The 18,128-nt window shown below is 48.6% G+C and overlaps 1 protein-coding gene across 4 annotated transcripts; it reads right to left on the bottom strand.

The window, feature by feature from the left end:
* Positions 1-380: 380 nt before the first annotated feature.
* LOC122389767 (peptidyl-prolyl cis-trans isomerase G-like) lies at positions 381-18,121 on the bottom strand. Of its 4 annotated transcripts, none has more exons than XM_043382111.1 (3): positions 18,061-18,121; positions 2,700-2,836; positions 381-1,941 (listed from the first exon to the last, which is right to left on the bottom strand). In XM_043382111.1, exons 1-3 carry the CDS (start codon positions 18,104-18,106, stop codon positions 535-537), a joined length of 1,590 nt encoding a protein of 529 aa, XP_043238046.1. In that variant the 5' UTR covers positions 18,107-18,121; the 3' UTR covers positions 381-534. The 4 variants fall into 4 exon arrangements, with proteins under 4 accessions (XP_043238046.1, XP_043238048.1, XP_043238050.1 ...); XM_043382113.1 differs by lacking the exon at positions 18,061-18,121 and adding an exon at positions 9,552-9,645; XM_043382115.1 differs by lacking the exon at positions 18,061-18,121 and adding an exon at positions 5,368-5,494.
* Positions 18,122-18,128: the final 7 nt, after the last annotated feature.

The raw sequence follows: 18,128 nt of genomic DNA, 5'->3' as shown, positions 1-18,128 counted from the left end.
AGGACACGACTGGCGCGGGCCCGCAAATCTGACCTAACATGACCTCGGATCGTAGTGGGCCGACCTCACGTCCAATCGCAAACCGGAGTCGCAAATGACGTCATAAACCCAACTCCACAAACACACGCAGACAGTAATGGCGCACGATATACAAATATGAAAGACATGCTCAAGGTTGGTAAAAATAAATCCATTCAGGCAATGTGTTGATTGGCATTTCTTTGTATAGGAACTTTGAATCCGTGAGTACTTTTGTGGTAAACCATCAGTAATCTAACTTAATTAATCCGACTGCATAACAATATGTTTTGATGTGATTTATTGATAACCACAGCTGCAGTAGAAATGATGCTTTGAAAAACGAAAACGCTCATGACATACAAGGTTTTCCTATATATTTTCAACAACGTTTTGCTTCCGACATCATAATACCGTGCAAAAACGAGCAGCGTATAAAACCGTGACGTTCTGCCAATGACATTTAACGATGCACCACATGCTCACAGAGCTTACACGCAAAGACAAACACTGTTATTACGAGCTGGAACTCGTTTCAGAGTCCGAACCTGCGCGTTTCGCGGCACGAGACGTGGCTTCCGCCTCACTGTCGCTGCTCTCCGAGCTGGAGGGTGAGCTGCGCCTCTGCTTCACCCTCCTCTTTTCCGTATCACTGTCACTGCCCGAGGAGCTAGAGCTCCTATTTTTACTAGCTCCACCACGCATCACATCACGACTGTCTCTGGCATCGCTTTGAGATGCACCCGACCTGCGTACGGCGTCCCTTCCACCCTGCCGACTTCCCGATCTAGACCGGCGGCTTCTCGAGTCCCCGCGACGGTCCCCGGATCTAGCAGGCACCTTAGCACTCGCATGTCTATCACGGGACCTAGAACGATCCCTCCTAGAGTCTCTATATTCTCGATCAGCTGATCTGGAACGTCGCTTTTTGGGCTTCTCTTCTCGGTCACTGGAAACTGACCGATTTCTTCTAGAGGCCTTACTCCGGTCGGTGGATCGAGAGCGCCTGTTTCTAGATGTCTCTCGGTCATCTGACCTGGAACGTCTTCTCTTGTTCTCTCGATCACCTGACTTGGAGGACCCTCTTTTGGGATCCTTTCCTCGGTCACGTGACCTAGAACGCCTTCTACCAGTGTCCCTCCCTCGGTTACCTGACCTAGAGCGCCTTCTAATCGGGTCTTTTCCACGGTCATTCGAACTTGAACGTCTTCTTTTATCTTTACCTCGGTCACTTGAGACGGAACGACGTCTGGAATCTTTGGGCCGACTTCTGGATCCGGATCGTCTTCTCCTCGATTCTCTCTCGTCGGACCGAGATCGTCGTCTCTTCGATTCCCCTCGATCAGCTGATCTAGACCGCTTCCTTCTAGAATCCCCTCGTCGGTCCCCGGATCTCGACCTCCGCCTGGAATCTTTGGCTACATCTGGTGATCTGGAGCGTCTCCTCCCCGATCCTCTGTCGCGATCGCCGGATCCGGATCTTCGGCGACGCTCAGGAGACCGTCTCCGGGACCTGTCGTCGACCTCCCTCCCTCTGTCGGCCCGCCTGCTAGTGCTGCCACCTGTCGGCGAGTCGCGGCGGCGATCGTGCCCGCCTCTGTGGTCGCGATGTGATGGTGTCGGTTCAGGTTTGGGTCGCTCAGAGTGGCCGGCGTCACGTCTGCGAGGTTCGTCGTCCGACTCAGACCGATCTCGCTTATGTTTCTTCTTTCGTCGCTTCTTTTCATCACTTTCCGACTCGGAATCGGAACGGTCAGAGTCCTTCCTCTTATCTTTCTTCTTCTTTTTCTTTTTCTTCTTCTCCTTCTTTTTCTTCTTCTTGGCGTGTTTGAGCTTCTTCAGCTCCTCGGCGTTGAGTGATTTGAGCGGCGTCTCGTCATCCGTATCGTCCGAGCTTGTTGAACTGACGTCCAAGACGCTGTCCTGAGCACACAGGGGCAACCCACGTTCAATTGCCGCTGCGTTTATGAAAGCACACATGCCACTGCTTGGAGCTGAGAGCTATATATTTACGTTGAGTAGCAAGCAATCTATATGGTCAAGTGACTTATCTCTTTTATGACCCTTTGGGCCTGCCGACTGAAGTGATCATTTTGCGCCCGTATATTATGCATAAAAAAAACATATAGGAATAACCTGTTACGTGTAAGAATGCCAATAAAACCCAGCCATAAGCTTCGCTAAAATATCAAGCCCGCCAATCGTGCAAAAGTGATGCAGTTGTAACGGAATGTGACAGGTGTAGCATGCGATGCCCGAGTCACCTATTAATACTGAACACATTATTTCAAGAGAATGGTTAAAAAGCGAACATTTTATGTTTAAGTCTGCCACCAGTAAGCAGCTGCATGAGGTTTTGATGCATCATTCGTCCATAGCCCTCAGTCGCGCAAGCATGCTGTCAATTTTCCCTAGCTCCAACATAGGAATGGAAAGGACCGGACAGCAAAACGTTCAGATCCAAATAGGTACAGCACTGCTTCAAACGTCCAACAGCGGCGGCAGGAATCATAAAACGACACCCTGGACCATGGATGGCTTAGACGCATCATGCAGAGCAGACGACCGCCCAGCCACGCACCCGAACCCATAAGCAATCAACCATTTCTTACGGCACACCTGAGGTGGCATGCAACCAGCCCAACACCAGTCTGAGGCAGCATCCCACCGGCTGGACTTACCTTGGCTGTGGTGACCTGGATGAAGTTTCGGCACTGAAAGGTCAGGTGGCCCGGGTAGCCACACTTCTTACAGGCCGGCCGGAAGTTTTCGGCGGAGCCATTAACTCCGACCACACCCGCTGGGCGCTCCATGAAGCCTGGGTGAAACAAACGGAGTGATCGGTTAAGAGAAAAACTGTAGGCATTTAAGGTAATTAATTAAGAAATTTCCTAGGTCTCAGTAGATACTAGATAGCATATTGGTGCCAATCTAATAATAAATAATCTCTATGAAAGGGGAAAAAAGGAAACGGGCTGGTTACAAGTGAGTCAACAAAGTGAAGACTTCAATAAAATAGCAGAAATTTATTAGCTCCTATAGGCCTGGTCATGTGGTTGACCCCCCCCCCCCCCCCAATACACATACGCCACATGCACAACAACTACAATAACTCGTAATTGGTAATTACTGGACCGGTTGAGCTGAAACTTTGAATGCATGTAGGCGCCCAGCTGGCAATGTATTTCCATGTAAAACAGATAGGGTGCTACTGCATGTGTCTCGAGAACAGCTGGGCTGATTGTGCTCAGCTTTGGTATATGGTTAGGGACCAGCAAGTAGGAGGCCATGCAAAAGTCAGTTGGAGCCCCATCTGCACAACCTTAGGTGCAGGGCATTGCGTATATCAATATGCACATAGCACACAACCATATGTGCAGGGTGTCGGGTGATGCCTCTGCATCTCAAGAAGCCTGAAGGGCTAATTGCCCTCATATTTGGCACACCACTATTTACTAGCTATGATAGCTGTAGGATGGGGTATGGTGCTGTAGCTGTGCACAAGTCAGGTTGTGGTACCCTCCCACACTCCTGCACATGCAGGGCTCACTCTTGCTCGCTTGTTTGTCACCCCCAAAAGGCATCTTACTGGTCTTAAAAGCAGCAAAGAAACAAGCACCACAAAAACAAGCCACAAAGCAAATCTGCTAAAGTTATCCACAAAAAATATTAATCAGCTAGCAGGTCATTGTCCTCACTCATCACAATTACAAATTCTAGAGGTCATTTGAGTGTCGAAAATGATTAATTTGTTAACTATTCAACAACCAGGCAGATTCACCCGCACCGTGCTGGGACTTGGGAGGGCTTTTTTTCAGCTATTTTTAGTTTATCCCATCTAAAAGCTTAACCATTGACCCAAGGTCAAGTTTGAGAACAATAGGTACTCAGAAAGACCTGTGAAAGAGCTATCAAACATGCTTTGTCAAGGTGCTCACCATGGTAGATGCTCACCATAGTAGATAGGAAAGAGGCATAGGGAGCGGATGCTCATAGGATGCTGCCTCTTCTCAATGTCATATGACGGTCATATATGTTCTTGAATGCGTTGATGCTTGGACTCGGTACCACATGTTCAGGCAGTTGGTTCCACTGGTCCACAACTCTTGAGGAGAAAAATTGATTGCGTCTGTGCAGCCGATGCCTTGGCTTTTGCAGTCTGAGAGCATGTCCGCATGTCCTTTCCCTGTTTGTACTGGTCTCTAGTTTCAAAAACTCTTCTCCAGCATTCACCTTGTCATGTCCATGGACCAGCTTGTAGACTTCAATCATATCCCTCTAACCCTTCGATCTGCCAGTGATGTCAGTTTCAGTTGGTCTAAACAATCTTGGTAAGGGAGGTTGGCAAGTTCAGGTACAAGTTTTGTCGCTCTCCTTTGGATCCTCTCCAACCTGTTGACATCCTTTTGGAGAAACGGGGACCAAGCTTGGATGGCATATTCCATGTGAGGGCGTATCAGTGTTCTGTAAATTGGCAGGAACATTTCCTTGTCCATGAAGGTGAATGTCCTCTTCACTCTTCCCAGCATGGAGTTCGCTGCAGCTGCCGCTCTCGTCACCTGCTCTGATACTTTGAGGTCTGGCGTTATTGTGATTCCCAGGTCCTTTTCTTTTATGGTTGAGGTAAGAGTGGTGTCCCCCATTGAGTAGGTCACAGTGGATTTTTTGTCCCGAAATGCATCACCTTGCATTTCATCAAGGTGCTGTAAATCTACCTATTGGTTACAGAGTTAATCGTCGGGTGTTTCGAAAATTGTTAAAACAGACAAAATGGTATCGATGCCGTGCCGATGAAAGCAGCGAAAAATGTAAAAATCAAGATAAGAAAAAGGGTATTCTTATTGCAGACGTCTGACATGCTGCCACCGGTTTAAAAAGCCGGTATACGTGTCAACAAGTATCATAAAAAACACCATGGGAAATCATACATTACCTGTTTATTGTCAAAAAGGTTGCTGAACTGAGCTCATGAGCTGACGATAAATACGTTCTCACAACAGCGCTTTTTGGCTGTGAATGCCTACTTCTTGGGGATCAGATGAGATAGCGGAGATAGCGATGGACGATTGCTTTGGGTGGATGAATCACGTCTGTTCATTTTTCCGACATCGGAACGTTTTTATTCTGGTTGCCTAGCAATGATCTCGGAAACCTAAAATTTGTCAATTGTAAAGCGAGTTGCTAGGCAACATTTGTACATTTTGAACTAAAGAACACAGATTGCACTTCACAAATGTCTATACAGCGCCATCCACGCCTCTTCTTTGCGAAAGATGCTGCATGAAAATTAAATTATTTTATCAAATACATGCGTTTTAATTTTGATGGCGATGCATCAAGGCAACCTACCGCAAAGCAATACACTTTTTTATTTGAGACTCAAACACCTTTCACCAGAAAATATAAACAAAAATATATCAACACTTCTGATGTTTACTGTCACTGCCCACAGACGGCGATAGTTCGAAACGTTCTTATTTCAATCCGGACCCTCAATTCCTCCTTGCGACAATTTTCAACCTCACCATTAGGGTGGTCCGGTTTGCATCACTTTTTTGAAAAGTCACGGTCTCACCCCCCTATCTGGTGCATTTTGGGGCGCTGATTACGATAAGCACATAAAAAATGCAAATTTCGAATTTTTTTTTGTAGGCCCCGGTCGATCAAAGATTTTGAAAATTTTGCGAATTCGCACATTTTTTACCATATATCAGAAAAATGAATAAAGTTATTAAAATGATATTTAACAGATGCAGCAAACATATTCCTAGGCGTATGTGCGCAAATTAGTGAGCTAGGGCCAGCCAAATTATTTTTGGACTGAAATTACTGAGGCCATTTCCGTGTTTCCGCTCCCGGCCGCTAGGTGGCGACCGCCAGGGCGGTCGCTACCGGTAGAGGACGGGCCATCCAGGGGGGCGACACGGCTATTCGCGCAATGTATTCAGTTATGGGCCGCGCGGGGCCTCGGGATGACGCGGCTGGAGGCAACTGCTCAGCGCGCTAGGATACTTCTGGCGGGGCCGGGCGCTGAACGGTGTGCAATGAATGGGTTATGGGCGGGCAGACAGAGATGAGGTATTGAATTTTAATTGACATCAGCAATCGGGTGGGGAAGGAGAACGTTTCTAATCGAGCTTGGGCCGGGAAAGCCGAAAATGTCACGATCGGCTCAAAGCTGCGTCAGGGCCGAGTGCCGTACCATGTGTAGTATATTTAGGCGGGCAGACAAAGATGAGTTATTAGATTTGAATTCACCTTACCATCGGTTTCTGGTGGGGTTTGAAGACGTTTTTAGTTAAGCTCGGGGTGTGGCAACCCACTGGCGGATCCAGGGGAAGGCATTTGGGGCAAATGTCTTCCCCCACAACCGGGGCAGCGCCTGAAATCGCTTTTCGAGAATTAAAGAAAACTTCACAGCTTTTCTTAGGAAATGTTGGTTATTCACAGTACGCAAGCAGTACGGAAGGAATCGAAATCCGAATTTTTAAATTAATTCGGAGAAACCTTTTTGGGGTAAGCCTCCGCAGTGTCCAAGACCGCTTCCTGGATCCGCCAGTTATGAATAAGTCACGGTCGATACCGAGCTTCGGCGGGACCAGGCGCTGCATTACGTTGTACCTAAAAGGAAGAGGTGGACAGACACCTAACCCCACATCCTACTGCTATACCCGTGCTTCTGTGGGTGAAGCACTGAAGCATCACGGAATCCCGCAGGACCTGCGAGTCGACGAGGTGGCCGCTTTGGCCGCCGGGTACTGCAGCTCCCTGGAGTTGCCTGGGACCGATGGTAAAACAACAGCTCCGGCGGTGCCCCTATGGGCCGTAGTAATTAGTGAATTCCCGTAATGCAGAGATCATATCCTCAATAATCGCCATTAAGATTTTATATTCCTAAGCAATATGACAGACCAATTATGCTTACCTACGTTCAGGCATTACCTCTGATGGTTATACGCCCATGTGTACCTACAACATGTGTTCGGACGGGGTGATCTTTCTACAATGTGCGCACCATCCATGGGCCTAGGATGCATCGAGGTTTAAAAGAATGCAGTCTGTAGATCAATCAACATAACAATGGTGGTATGCAACCGCATTAAAGGGACCCTCCCACCTTAACATTAGTTTTGAGTTGAGATAGCCAAGTTTGCGGCCAGGCTCAGAAACCACCATTTATCTTGGTCGCAACCCCCGCAGCTTTATGGTGTTCAAGAAATTCCTTCCCTTTACTTGCAGGGTGGGACCAGCGTGGTCCCTATCTCTTAACCATTACGGGAATCTGATGACGTCATCAGGCTTTCGAACGTCCGTTAAATGTTTGACTAAAACGTTTTGTACCACGCGGTGGTATATGCTGCTTTGCGCGCAACAAATGCCGCACTTTCAAATAAAGTCGCTAGGAACAGCGGAGATCCCAAAAAGTAAACAAAAGTAAAAGTCTAATATCTTGAAAACCGGTGAATATTTTTCGATGAAATTTGGTAGATATTCGTTTTTGCTCTTTCTGAACCGAGCGACATCACTTTCATGCCAATTCATTAACTTTTTTGAAGGTGGGAGGGTCCCTTTAAAATATCTCCCCCGCTCCCGCCGCGTTCCAACGCCCCTCCGTTATGCATTCGCCCTATGTGTCCGCCGAGCCGGCTTGCCTCCAATGACGTCATCGGCCGGCCGGCGGCGTTCAAGGTCAAACGGCTGGTGTCCTTACCTGGAGTTCTATAGCCTTGGGGCCATCGCTCTCATGTGTTTTGACGCAATGCGACGACATTTTGAGTGACGATACTGATATTTACAAACTAATGACACAAGCGGTGTATTATTCTGCCTATTTCAATAGAATTGGGTATGAAATCACCCCCTCAGTCTCCTCTTCAGGAAATCTCTGGACTCTGGATGTTTACCCGCAGAGTGGAAGACAGGGGAGATAACGCCCATCTTCAAAAAAGGAGATCGTCAGGAGCCAACAAGCTACAGACCCGTCAGTCTCACTGCAGTACCGTGCAAAGTGCTTGAGTCACTGGTAAGGGACAGCCTACTTGCACACCTAACCTCAACTGGCCAGCTACATCAGGCTCAGCATGGGTTTCTCCCCAAAAGGTCTTGCACCTCACAGCTCCTGGGGGTGATTGAGGACTGGACTGCTGCCATGGAAGAGGGAGTCCCTGTTGATGTGGCGTACTTAGACTTCGCCAAGGCATTCGATTCGGTACCACACAAGCGACTCCTAGGCAAGTTGAGGTCTTATGGCGTGTCGGGTCGACTCCTGAACTGGATCCAGGCCTTCCTGTTTGAGCGCCTTCAAAGGGTGGTTGTTCGGGGATGCAAGTCAGCCTGGGCTCCAGTAACAAGCGGCATTCCGCAAGGCACCGTCCTCGGTCCTGCACTTTTCACAGTGTATGTGAACGACATGCCAGCACAGGTCACAAACACAGTGAAGATGTTCGCAGACGATACCAAGCTGTACTGCAAGATGACTGCCAACCACGATGGCCTGCAGGACGACATCGACGCTCTGGTCCGCTGGTCGGAGACATGGCTGCTCCCCTTCAATGGTGCGAAGTGCAAGACCATGCACCTAGGGTTCCACAACCCAGACCGCACGTACCACTTGAATGGAACTGCTGTTGCCACCTGCGAGGAGGAACGAGATCTAGGTATTATCATCGACAGGCAACTAAGATTCCACAAGCAGACAGCCGCTGCCGTCGCCAAGGCTTCACAGATACTCGCAGTGATCCGTCGGTCGTTTGCGAACCTGGATGAGTTCACTTTGCCTCTTCTTTTCAAGGCCTTAGTCCGACCCTTCCTCGAGTTTGGGAACGCCATCTGGGGTCCATTCTCCAAAGAAGACCAGAAGAGACTGGAGAGGGTGCAGCGACGCGCGACCCGCCTGATCACGGACCTCAGAGACCTGCCGTACCCTGACAGGCTTCGCCGCCTCGGTCTCCCATCGCTGCACTACCGCCGTCGTCGTGGAGATATGGTGACCGTGTACCAGCTCTTCCACGGACTTCTGGATGTGCCGCTTGAGTCACTGCTGACGAGACACGAAGCGCAAAACACGCGAGGCCACCAGTGGAAGCTGAGGAAACCAAACGCCAAGCATCTTTCTCGCAGGAACGCGTTCAGCGTCAGAATCATCAACGATTGGAACGCCCTGCCAACAGACGTTGTCGCTGCTGAGTCGCTGTCGTCTTTCAAGGCGCGGCTGGACCGGCACTGGTCGAGCGTGATGTTCGACATCCCTACCCTGTACTAAGGACCATAGCCTCTCCGATTATGCCTTTCACTCGATACGAGCGGGACCCATAGGCCGAGTGGCCTTATAACCCGATGACCAACTAAGGTAAGGTAAGGTAAGGTAAGGAAATACCCACAAAGGAGTACGCACCACACCCACACAGCCTGGGGTCGGAGAGGCCATCATAACCAAGCGTTTTCATTGTAGTTAATTCAATCTGATTAGTGTCATGCCATCTTACAAAACACTTACTCTTCACATTTACACCAAGTTTCCTGCAAAATCTTACCTTGAAACACTAGAAAATCGATGCAAAAACGCCTCCCTCAGACCACACGAATCCGCGCCATTACCATCACGGTTGTCAGGTGGTAAGCCTCCGCCATGTGGACAAATGCTGCGCAGCAAATACAAAATGTAGCGATGGGTGGGGACCACGAAATAAAAAAAATGTTCAGATTAAATATTTCGACATTTGATGTAGTTTTCGAGGTTCATGACGCATTGCTTTTAAATGAGTTGTATATTATATGAAAGGGCATCATATTACCTTAAACCTAACCTAACCTGATTTTCGCCTACCGAGCATAATGAAACCTAACATAACCTAACCTAACCTAACCTACTGATTTTTGCCTACCGGGCATAAAGAAACCTAACCTAACCTAACCTAACCTACTGATTTTCGCCTACCGGACATAATGAAACCTAACATAACCTAACCTAACCTAACCTACTGATTTTCGCCTACCGGACATAATGAAACCTAACCTATCCTAACCTAACCTAACCTACTGATTTTCGCCTACCGGGCATAATGAAACCTAACCTAACCTAACCTAACCTAACCTAACCTACTGATTTTTGCCTACCGGGCATAAATAAACCTAACCTAACCTAACCTAACCTACTCTGATATTTGCCTACCGGGCATAAATAAATCTAACCTAACCTAACCTAACCTGACCTAACCTAACCTAACCTACTGATATTTGCCTACCGGGCATAAATAAACCTAACCTAACCTAACCTAACCTAACCTACTGATTTTTGCCTACCGGACATAAATAAACCTAACCTAACCTAACCTAACCTAACCTACTGATTTTTGCCTACCGGGCATAAATAAACCTAACCTAACCTAACCTAACCTAACCTACTGACTTTTGCCTTCTGGGGAGAGAGAAAGTTACTTGCAGGAATAGATTGCAAGCAATAGTAAATCAAATATTTTCAGGTTAAGTGGTTATGCATCAGGCTTCAGGCCTTCGGCCTGAAGCCAGATACACAACCACTTAACCTAAAAATATTTGATATACTATTGCCTGTAATCTCTCCTAAGGCATTGCCTACGGCAATGCACTGCTTCGCTCCGAGCACGAGGCAACACTTAACCCTACAGGTTGCGCTAGAACACCATTTTCCTCCAAAAATGTTACATTCAGACATTATATATCCGATAGTCTACAACCTTTACCACTGTGTTCTTCCTACCACGGAATATTGAAGGCTGAAGTAGCATAATATAACCAGAAATCCACTGTGTTCTTCCTACCACGGAATATTGAAGGCTGAAGTAGCATAATATAACCAGAAATGCCACTTATGGTGCGAACTGAGCAAATTTAGTACAAAAGCAGACATTTAAGGAACTGGAAAAATCCCGACCAGCACTACCAGAAACTACCAGTACTTGGCTGGAAATCGTGGTGAGATCACGGTAAGTTAGTTATAGCTGGAAATTGTTGGTCAGATTAACTGCATGACACAGTATTGTTACTAAACGCGAGTTTCTCTATAGAATGATGTCTATATTATAGGAATTAACTAATGTCTGAACCGGGACGGGTGGCCTTCTGCAGGAGCGCGCTGGAAAAAAAACGAGATCAAGATAGGACAGCGTTCGGAGGAGGTTCGGCGTTGAACGTAGGACGTGAGGTGTCTGCTTGAGGTGTTCTACATCTGCAATCTGCATCTGCATGCTGCAACCTGGCCACCGCTGCTGCTGCACGACTACTGCATGCGCCAATACCTGGTTGGAAGTACTGCTAGTCCTCCCATTCCCTCCTTGTCTGCTGTCTAGCTAAATCGCCTGTTCAGATTGCTATCACCCTCCACATCACCTTGTCACCCTGCTTTGCTCACTTATCTGAACTATATTGCATACACCACATTGCACTACAACATATACACTGCACTGCATGTTGCGTGGTGTTTACCAGGCTTCCACCATTGCCCTGTGTGAGCTTTGGCATTGTGTCTGCTTATGTTATTTCAGTTTGTCTGCTTCATTGTCATTTTCTGTGCTAATCAACTCACAGTTGGTGAACGGTCAGGTTTACACTTCTACTAGTGAATATGGTGCGCAACGGGAGAGGCTCCTCCTCCGCTAGAAGGGGCAGAAGTGCAAGTGCCAGCAGTGCCCCACCCAGACCTGATAATTCTGGTGCTGGGATCCAGCTTTGTGTGTCATGCTCAATGGATGTTGGTGACAGTGCCATTGGTTGCGATAAATGTGAACACTGGGTTCACGACACTGAGATGTGCTCAGGACTTCCACAAAAGGTAATAGATGCCATATCAGAGTATAATGGCAAAGGGATCAAATTTGTGTGCACAAAATGTAGACTTGCGCAAGAGCGCTCCTCATCCGAACCCAATGATGCCCAACCATTGATGTTGGAGCTGATCACTCAGATTTTCCAGCAAATGAAGGGACTGTGTAATGCAGTGCAAAGCCTAATGGAACAGGTGAAAACAATTGCATCAAAGCCTCCTCCAGTTCCTGTGTCCTCAGTCCCATCTGCTCCCCCACCACCTAACCCCCCGCCCCAAGAGGAGTACAGAGCAGCCATACGAAAAGAGGTCCAGGAGATGAACGAAAGGGAAAAGCGTCGCTCTTCCATCATTGTGAAGGGCCTCAGTGCAAACTCACCCAGAGACCTTGTGCAGAAATTCTCCCAGATGACCCAGGACATCATGGGATTTCCAACCTCCCTAACTGATGTTACCCAGATCCAGGGACATTCAGGCATGTTTCGTGCAAAGATCTTGGATGATGAAGTTCGCAAACGTGTGCTTGAGGGGTCAAAGTCACTGCGAGGTACTGATTTCAGTAGAGTCTACATATCTAGAGACCTTACCTACGCCCAAAGAGGTGAGCTGTATGCTCGTAGGCAGGCCAGGCGAGCTGAAGCTGGTCAGTCTGATCCGCTGCGTCCTCCGATCGCATCCTCTGCCCAACCTGTGACTGCAACCAGTGAGCAGCCCCAGCCTGTCAACCAGGGCAGCCAGGGAAACTCCCCTCCCTAGACGTTCCTGTCCCCAGAGTTCCAAGACTAACTCGCTCAACTATCCTTAGAATAGCTTCTATTAACATCAATGGCCTTCCATCTAAGCTTAACCTATTGAGGGATTCGGCATTGTCTGGAAAGTGGGACATTATTTGTGTCACTGAAACCCACCTCCTTCCCCAAATCCCTGATTCATTTGTCACCCTTCCTGATTATACTTTGTATCGCCACGACACCCCAGGCTCCAGGGCCAAGCACGGGGTTTGCATCTACATACGTAAGTGCATCATGACTGACTCTCTGGTGAAATCCCTTCCATATACAATGTCGTTCCACCTCACTGCATTTGATGTGCACTGTCTGCTTGTCTACAGACCACCCTCGAATCCCCCCGAAGTCAATGACTCTATCTTGAGACTCATCTCAGAGTTCTGTTCTGATAGAGAGGTTTTCCTTGTTGGTGACTTTAACCTTCCTTCTATCAACTGGTGTGCTACTTCTCCAAAGGCCACCGGTGCTACTGACTGTTCATTTCTTGACACATTCTCTTCTCTAGGTCTCACTCAGTGGGTGAAAGAGCCTACCTATCCCCAATCTGGTAACATACTAGATCTTGTCCTGACTTCAGAAACTGATAGGGTAGGGCTGACGGAAGTCATCCCTCCTCTGCCTGGGTGCGACCACTCCCCAGTTGTGTTTGAGTATACCTTTGCTGATACTGAAACCCTCGATTGTAATAAGATTGTGAACAGACCTCACAAACATTGGCATAAAGGAAATTACCATGCCATAGCAAGTAGTCTTGAGCAAGTTGACTGGGATTATGAGTTTTCCTATCTCAGCGCTGATAAATCTTATAAGCGTTTTCTGGGCATTGTGCACAGCCTGGTCGACATATTTGTACCAGATAAAACATCTGATCCCAAACAACGACCTCCCTGGATGAAGAAGCCTCCTTCTAGTCTTATCGATCGAAGGCACACCGCTTGGCAACGTTATAAGAAGACCAGGAGCGAGTATGGCAGGCGTTCCCCTAACTCTGTCTCTGCATATGCCTCATTCCGCTTGATCAACAGCCAGTTTAGAAGTTTCACGGCCTCATGCCAAGCTGCATATGAGGAAAATCTTATGTTGACTTCCAAGGATAACCCAAAGCTCCTCCATTCGTACATCCGGAATAAAAAGGTCGGACCTCCTGCGGTCGGTCCTATTTTGCTCAGCTCTGGTCGCCTTACCGATTCTCCCGAAGAAATGGTTGAGGCGTTTGCCTCCTCATTCTCGTCTGTTTTTACCAAAGACTGTCCGAGGAACCCTTCTCCGCATCAACATTTTGAGGGAATCATTGATAATATCACTTTCCCAGTGGAGCATGTTCTTAAGGTACTGAAATCACTTGATGGTAATTCCGCTATGGGACCTGATGATATCAACCCATTACTGCTGAAGAGTTGTGCCCCGCAACTAGCGTATCCCCTTCATTTGATATTTTCTCGTGCCATCCACGAAGGCCAGCTACCCAGTGACTGGAAGTCATCCATGGTTATCCCTATATTTAAGAAGGGCGCAAGGTACGATCCTCTAAACTACCGCCCGATTAGCCTCACCTCCGTTTGCTGCAAGACCTTTGAGCGACTCCTCTGCCAACACCTAACTGATTACCTTGAATCCCACATGATCCTCTCTCCGCATCAGTTTGGTTTTCGAGCCATGAGATCCACTGCTGACCAGCTTCTACTAGTCTATGACAGCGTTTCTAAGCATGTAGATGAAGGGCGTGTTGTAGACGTAATCTTATTTGATTTTAGTAAAGCTTTCGATGTTGTAGTACACAGTCTCCTCCTCTCCAAGCTTGAGTGCTTAGGTGTCCAGGGCAGTATCTTGCAGGTCATTTTCTCGTTCCTATCTAACCGATCGATGAGCGTTTGTATTGATGGTCACCATAGTCGTGCCAGAGAAGTTCTCAGTGGCGTCCCCCAGGGGACAGTCCTGGGACCCCTCCTTTTTTTAATCTATATTAACAGTATTGGATATAACTTGTCTTGTAACTATAAAATCTTTGCCGACGACCTGAAGTTATACGCATGTGTAGATTATCCCGATAGGTCCCTCCCATCCCTGGCCACTTCCGAAGTAATCCAGCGAGATATTGATCGACTTCACTCTACTGCTGCTTCTTGGGGCTTGTTTATGAATGTAAAGAAGTGCTCAATCCTCCGTTTCTCGAGGTCCTTTACTAATGTAGTCCGCCCCACATATACCCTAGATGGCAAACCTATTCCTCATGTCCACTCTGCCTCCGACCTTGGTGTACTGGTTGATTCTGGCTTGAAATTCCACGACCATATCCGTATGGCTACTCATAAAGCTGGCGCTTTGGCCTATAGCTTCCTTAAATCCACTGTGTGTCGATCTCCAAAGTTCATGGTGTTCCTGCTCACCACCCACATACGACCAGTGCTTGAATATGCCTCTCCTGTCTGGAACTCTGGTTTTATTCAGGATTTGAGGCTATTAGAAAGAGTGCAGCGCCGATGGACTAAGCGTATTTGTGGCTTGGAGACCATGAGCTATGGTGAACGTCTACGATCCCTACGTCTCTATTCCGTCCAAGGAAGGCTACTGCGTGCAGATCTTCTACAGTACTGGAAAATCTTTAACGGAAAATCTTGTATATCTCCGGCTGATTTATTTCCACAGCCGCCTCAGAATCGTACACGAGGCCATTGCCACAAAATATTTCCCTCTGCCATAAACACTGACATTAGGAAGCGCTCGTTCTCTCAAAGATGTATTTCTGTATGGAATGCCCTCCCCGCTCAAACTGTGTGTGCTCACGATGTCAACACGTTTAAATCTATGTTAGATCGCGATATCAATGATGCGTTGTACTCTTACCCAATGTGAAAGCTCTACCTACACTAAGAACTAGGACAGTTCCAAACATTTCTCCATGCTGAACTTTTGTGCATTAAGTAATTACTTCCTGGAAATCTGTGAAGGAGACTCACTTCTCCAGTCAGTTTGTACATGTATAATCTACAGCACAAACTTCCTACTGACTGGCGCGTCTCTTAAATGCAGGGTTCCTTGTACCTTCCTCTCTCACTTTCTCCACCATTTTCCTCCCCGGACGCAAAAGGAACCCAACCAGGTAAGTCAACCAGGTAAGCCGGTATGACCCAGCCTGGCGATTTTGCCGGCACTAGTCACAACCACTAAACCTTACGCAACGGCATAAAACGAACAAAGCAACAACATGTGATATTTAGCACATCTCGCACAAGGAGATTATGTCCTCTTATCCTGGTGTCCATCTAAGCTAGGTCACAGCGCCCGCGACTATAGCGCCACTTGGAGTCCGACTACTGACTACTGCCCGCAAAAGTGACGCCGAAAGGCTATCTTATTCAAGCTATAGCCGTCCTGGCGCACCGCGCCCGCCACCGCTCCAGAGGACTGGGTGGTAAGCTTGACGGCACGCTCTGTGGACTGGGTGTGACATGGCACCCTAGTCCGCAGCGGCTCGTCCACCAGTGCCTCCAGGTCGCCGTCACTGAGAAAGCGAACACAAGGTGGCTCTACATCAGCCACTCGAGCGTACATGGTGACGTCGACAAGCTCCGTGTACTGGTGAGCAGACACATTCACCGACGCGCTTTGCACACGGAACTGGCGAACTGGCCCAGGCTGCCGGCGAGCTCGTGCCTCGCGCACCATCTGCACGGCTCGTGCTCTGACGTCACGGCGCTCGTCACCGAGCATACCGAGCACCACGTTCTCAGGATGAGCCATCAACGCATTGCCGCACAAGCTACCCTGAACAGTTTGCAGGTCTGGGCCTCCCATGTGTTGCCTCTGTCGCTGCAGCTGGTCGAACAGATGTCGGGGCGCCTCCACCAGGTCCGGTTTGTGCTTGATGGCCAGAACGGTCGGAAGGTACACTGCCACGATGTAGAGGGCGAGTGTCGTCAGACGCCGGTGTCTGTCCGTCACCATGCCATCGTCCTCAGCGCTGGGAGCCGGCTGCGACACATAAAGAGACGGCTCTTTATGTGCTTATTGTAATCAGCGCCCCAAAATGCACCAGATAGGGGGGTGAGACCGTGACTTTTCAAAAAAGTGATGCAAACCGGACCACCCTAATGGTGACGGACAGACACCGGCGTCTGACGACACTCGCCCTCTACATCGTGGCAGTGTACCTTCCGACCGTTCTGGCCATCAAGCACAAACCGGACCTGGTGGAGGCGCCCCGACATCTGTTCGACCAGCTGCAGCGACAGATCACAGAGGCAACACATGGGAGGCCCAGACCTGCAAACTGTTCAGGGTAGCTTGTGCGGCAATGCGTTGATGGCTCATCCTGAGAACGTGGTGCTCGGTATGCTCGGTGACGAGCGCCGTGACGTCAGAGCACGAGCCGTGCAGATGGTGCGCGAGGCACGAGCTCGCCGGCAGCCTGGGCCAGTTCGCCAGTTCCGTGTGCAAAGCGCGTCGGTGAATGTGTCTGCTCACCAGTACACGGAGCTTGTCGACGTCACCATGTACGCTCGAGTGGCTGATGTAGAGCCACCTTGTGTTCGCTTTCTCAGTGACGGCGACCTGGAGGCACTGGTGGACGAGCCGCTGCGGACTAGGGTGCCATGTCACACCCAGTCCACAGAGCGCGCCGTCAAGCTTACCACCCAGTCCTCTGGAGCGGTGGCGGGCGTGGTGCGCCAGGACGGCTATAGCTTGAATAAGATAGCCTTTCGGCGTCACTTTCGCGGGCAGTAGTCAGTAGTCGGACTCCAAGTGGCGCTATAGTCGCGGGCGCTGTGACCTAGCTTAGATGGACACCAGGATAAGAGGACATAATCTCCTTGTGCGAGATGTGCTAAATATCACATGTTGTTGCTTTGTTCGTTTTATGCCGTTGCGTAAGGTTTAGTGGTTGTGACTAGTGCCGGCAAAATCGCCAGGCTGTGTGGGTGTGGTGCGTACTCCTTTGTGGGTATTTCATACCCAATTCTATTGAAATAGGCAGAATAATACACCGCTTGTGTCATTAGTTTGTAAATATCAGTATCGTCACTCAAAATGTCGTCGCAGTGCGTCAAAACACATGAGAGCGATGGCCCGTCCTCTACCGGTAGCGACCGCCCTGGCGGTCGCCACCTAGCGGCCGGGAGCGGAAACACGGAAATGGCCTCAGTAATTTCAGTCCAAAAATAATTTGGCTGGCCCTAGCTCACTAATTTGCGCACATACGCCTAGGAATATGTTTGCTGCATCTGTTAAATATCATTTTAATAACTTTATTCTTCATTTTTTCTGATATATGGTAAAAAATGTGCGCATTCGCAAAATTTTCAAAATCTTTGATCGACCGGGGCCTACAAAAAAAATTCGAAATTTGCATTTTTTATGTGCTTATCGTAATCAGCGCCCCAAAATGCACCAGATAGGGGGGTGAGACCGTGACTTTTCAAAAAAGTGATGCAAACCGGACCACCCTACAGTCACCATTCGCGTGTTGGCGGTATCCAAACGACGATTTAATCCTCGTCATGCTTTTATGGGCTCCGGATTCT

This window comes from Amphibalanus amphitrite, unplaced genomic scaffold (genome assembly GCF_019059575.1).
Source record: "Amphibalanus amphitrite isolate SeventyFive unplaced genomic scaffold, NRLGWU_Aamphi_draft 000371F_arrow, whole genome shotgun sequence".
Lineage (NCBI taxonomy): Eukaryota > Metazoa > Arthropoda > Thecostraca > Balanomorpha > Balanidae > Amphibalanus > Amphibalanus amphitrite.
Note: the sequence above shows the minus strand (reverse complement) of the source record. Positions and strands in the feature narration are given on the sequence as shown.

Coding starts and splice junctions, on each gene's coding strand:
- LOC122389767 (XM_043382111.1), bottom strand. CDS start 18,106: ATGACGAGGATTAAATCGTCGTTTGGATACCGCCAACACGCGAATG. Junction 2,837..18,060: donor ATACCGCCAACACGCGAATG/GTGACTGTAGGG, acceptor TGTTTCACCCAG/GCTTCATGGAGCGCCCAGCG. Junction 1,942..2,699: donor TCCAGGTCACCACAGCCAAG/GTAAGTCCAGCC, acceptor CTGTGTGCTCAG/GACAGCGTCTTGGACGTCAG.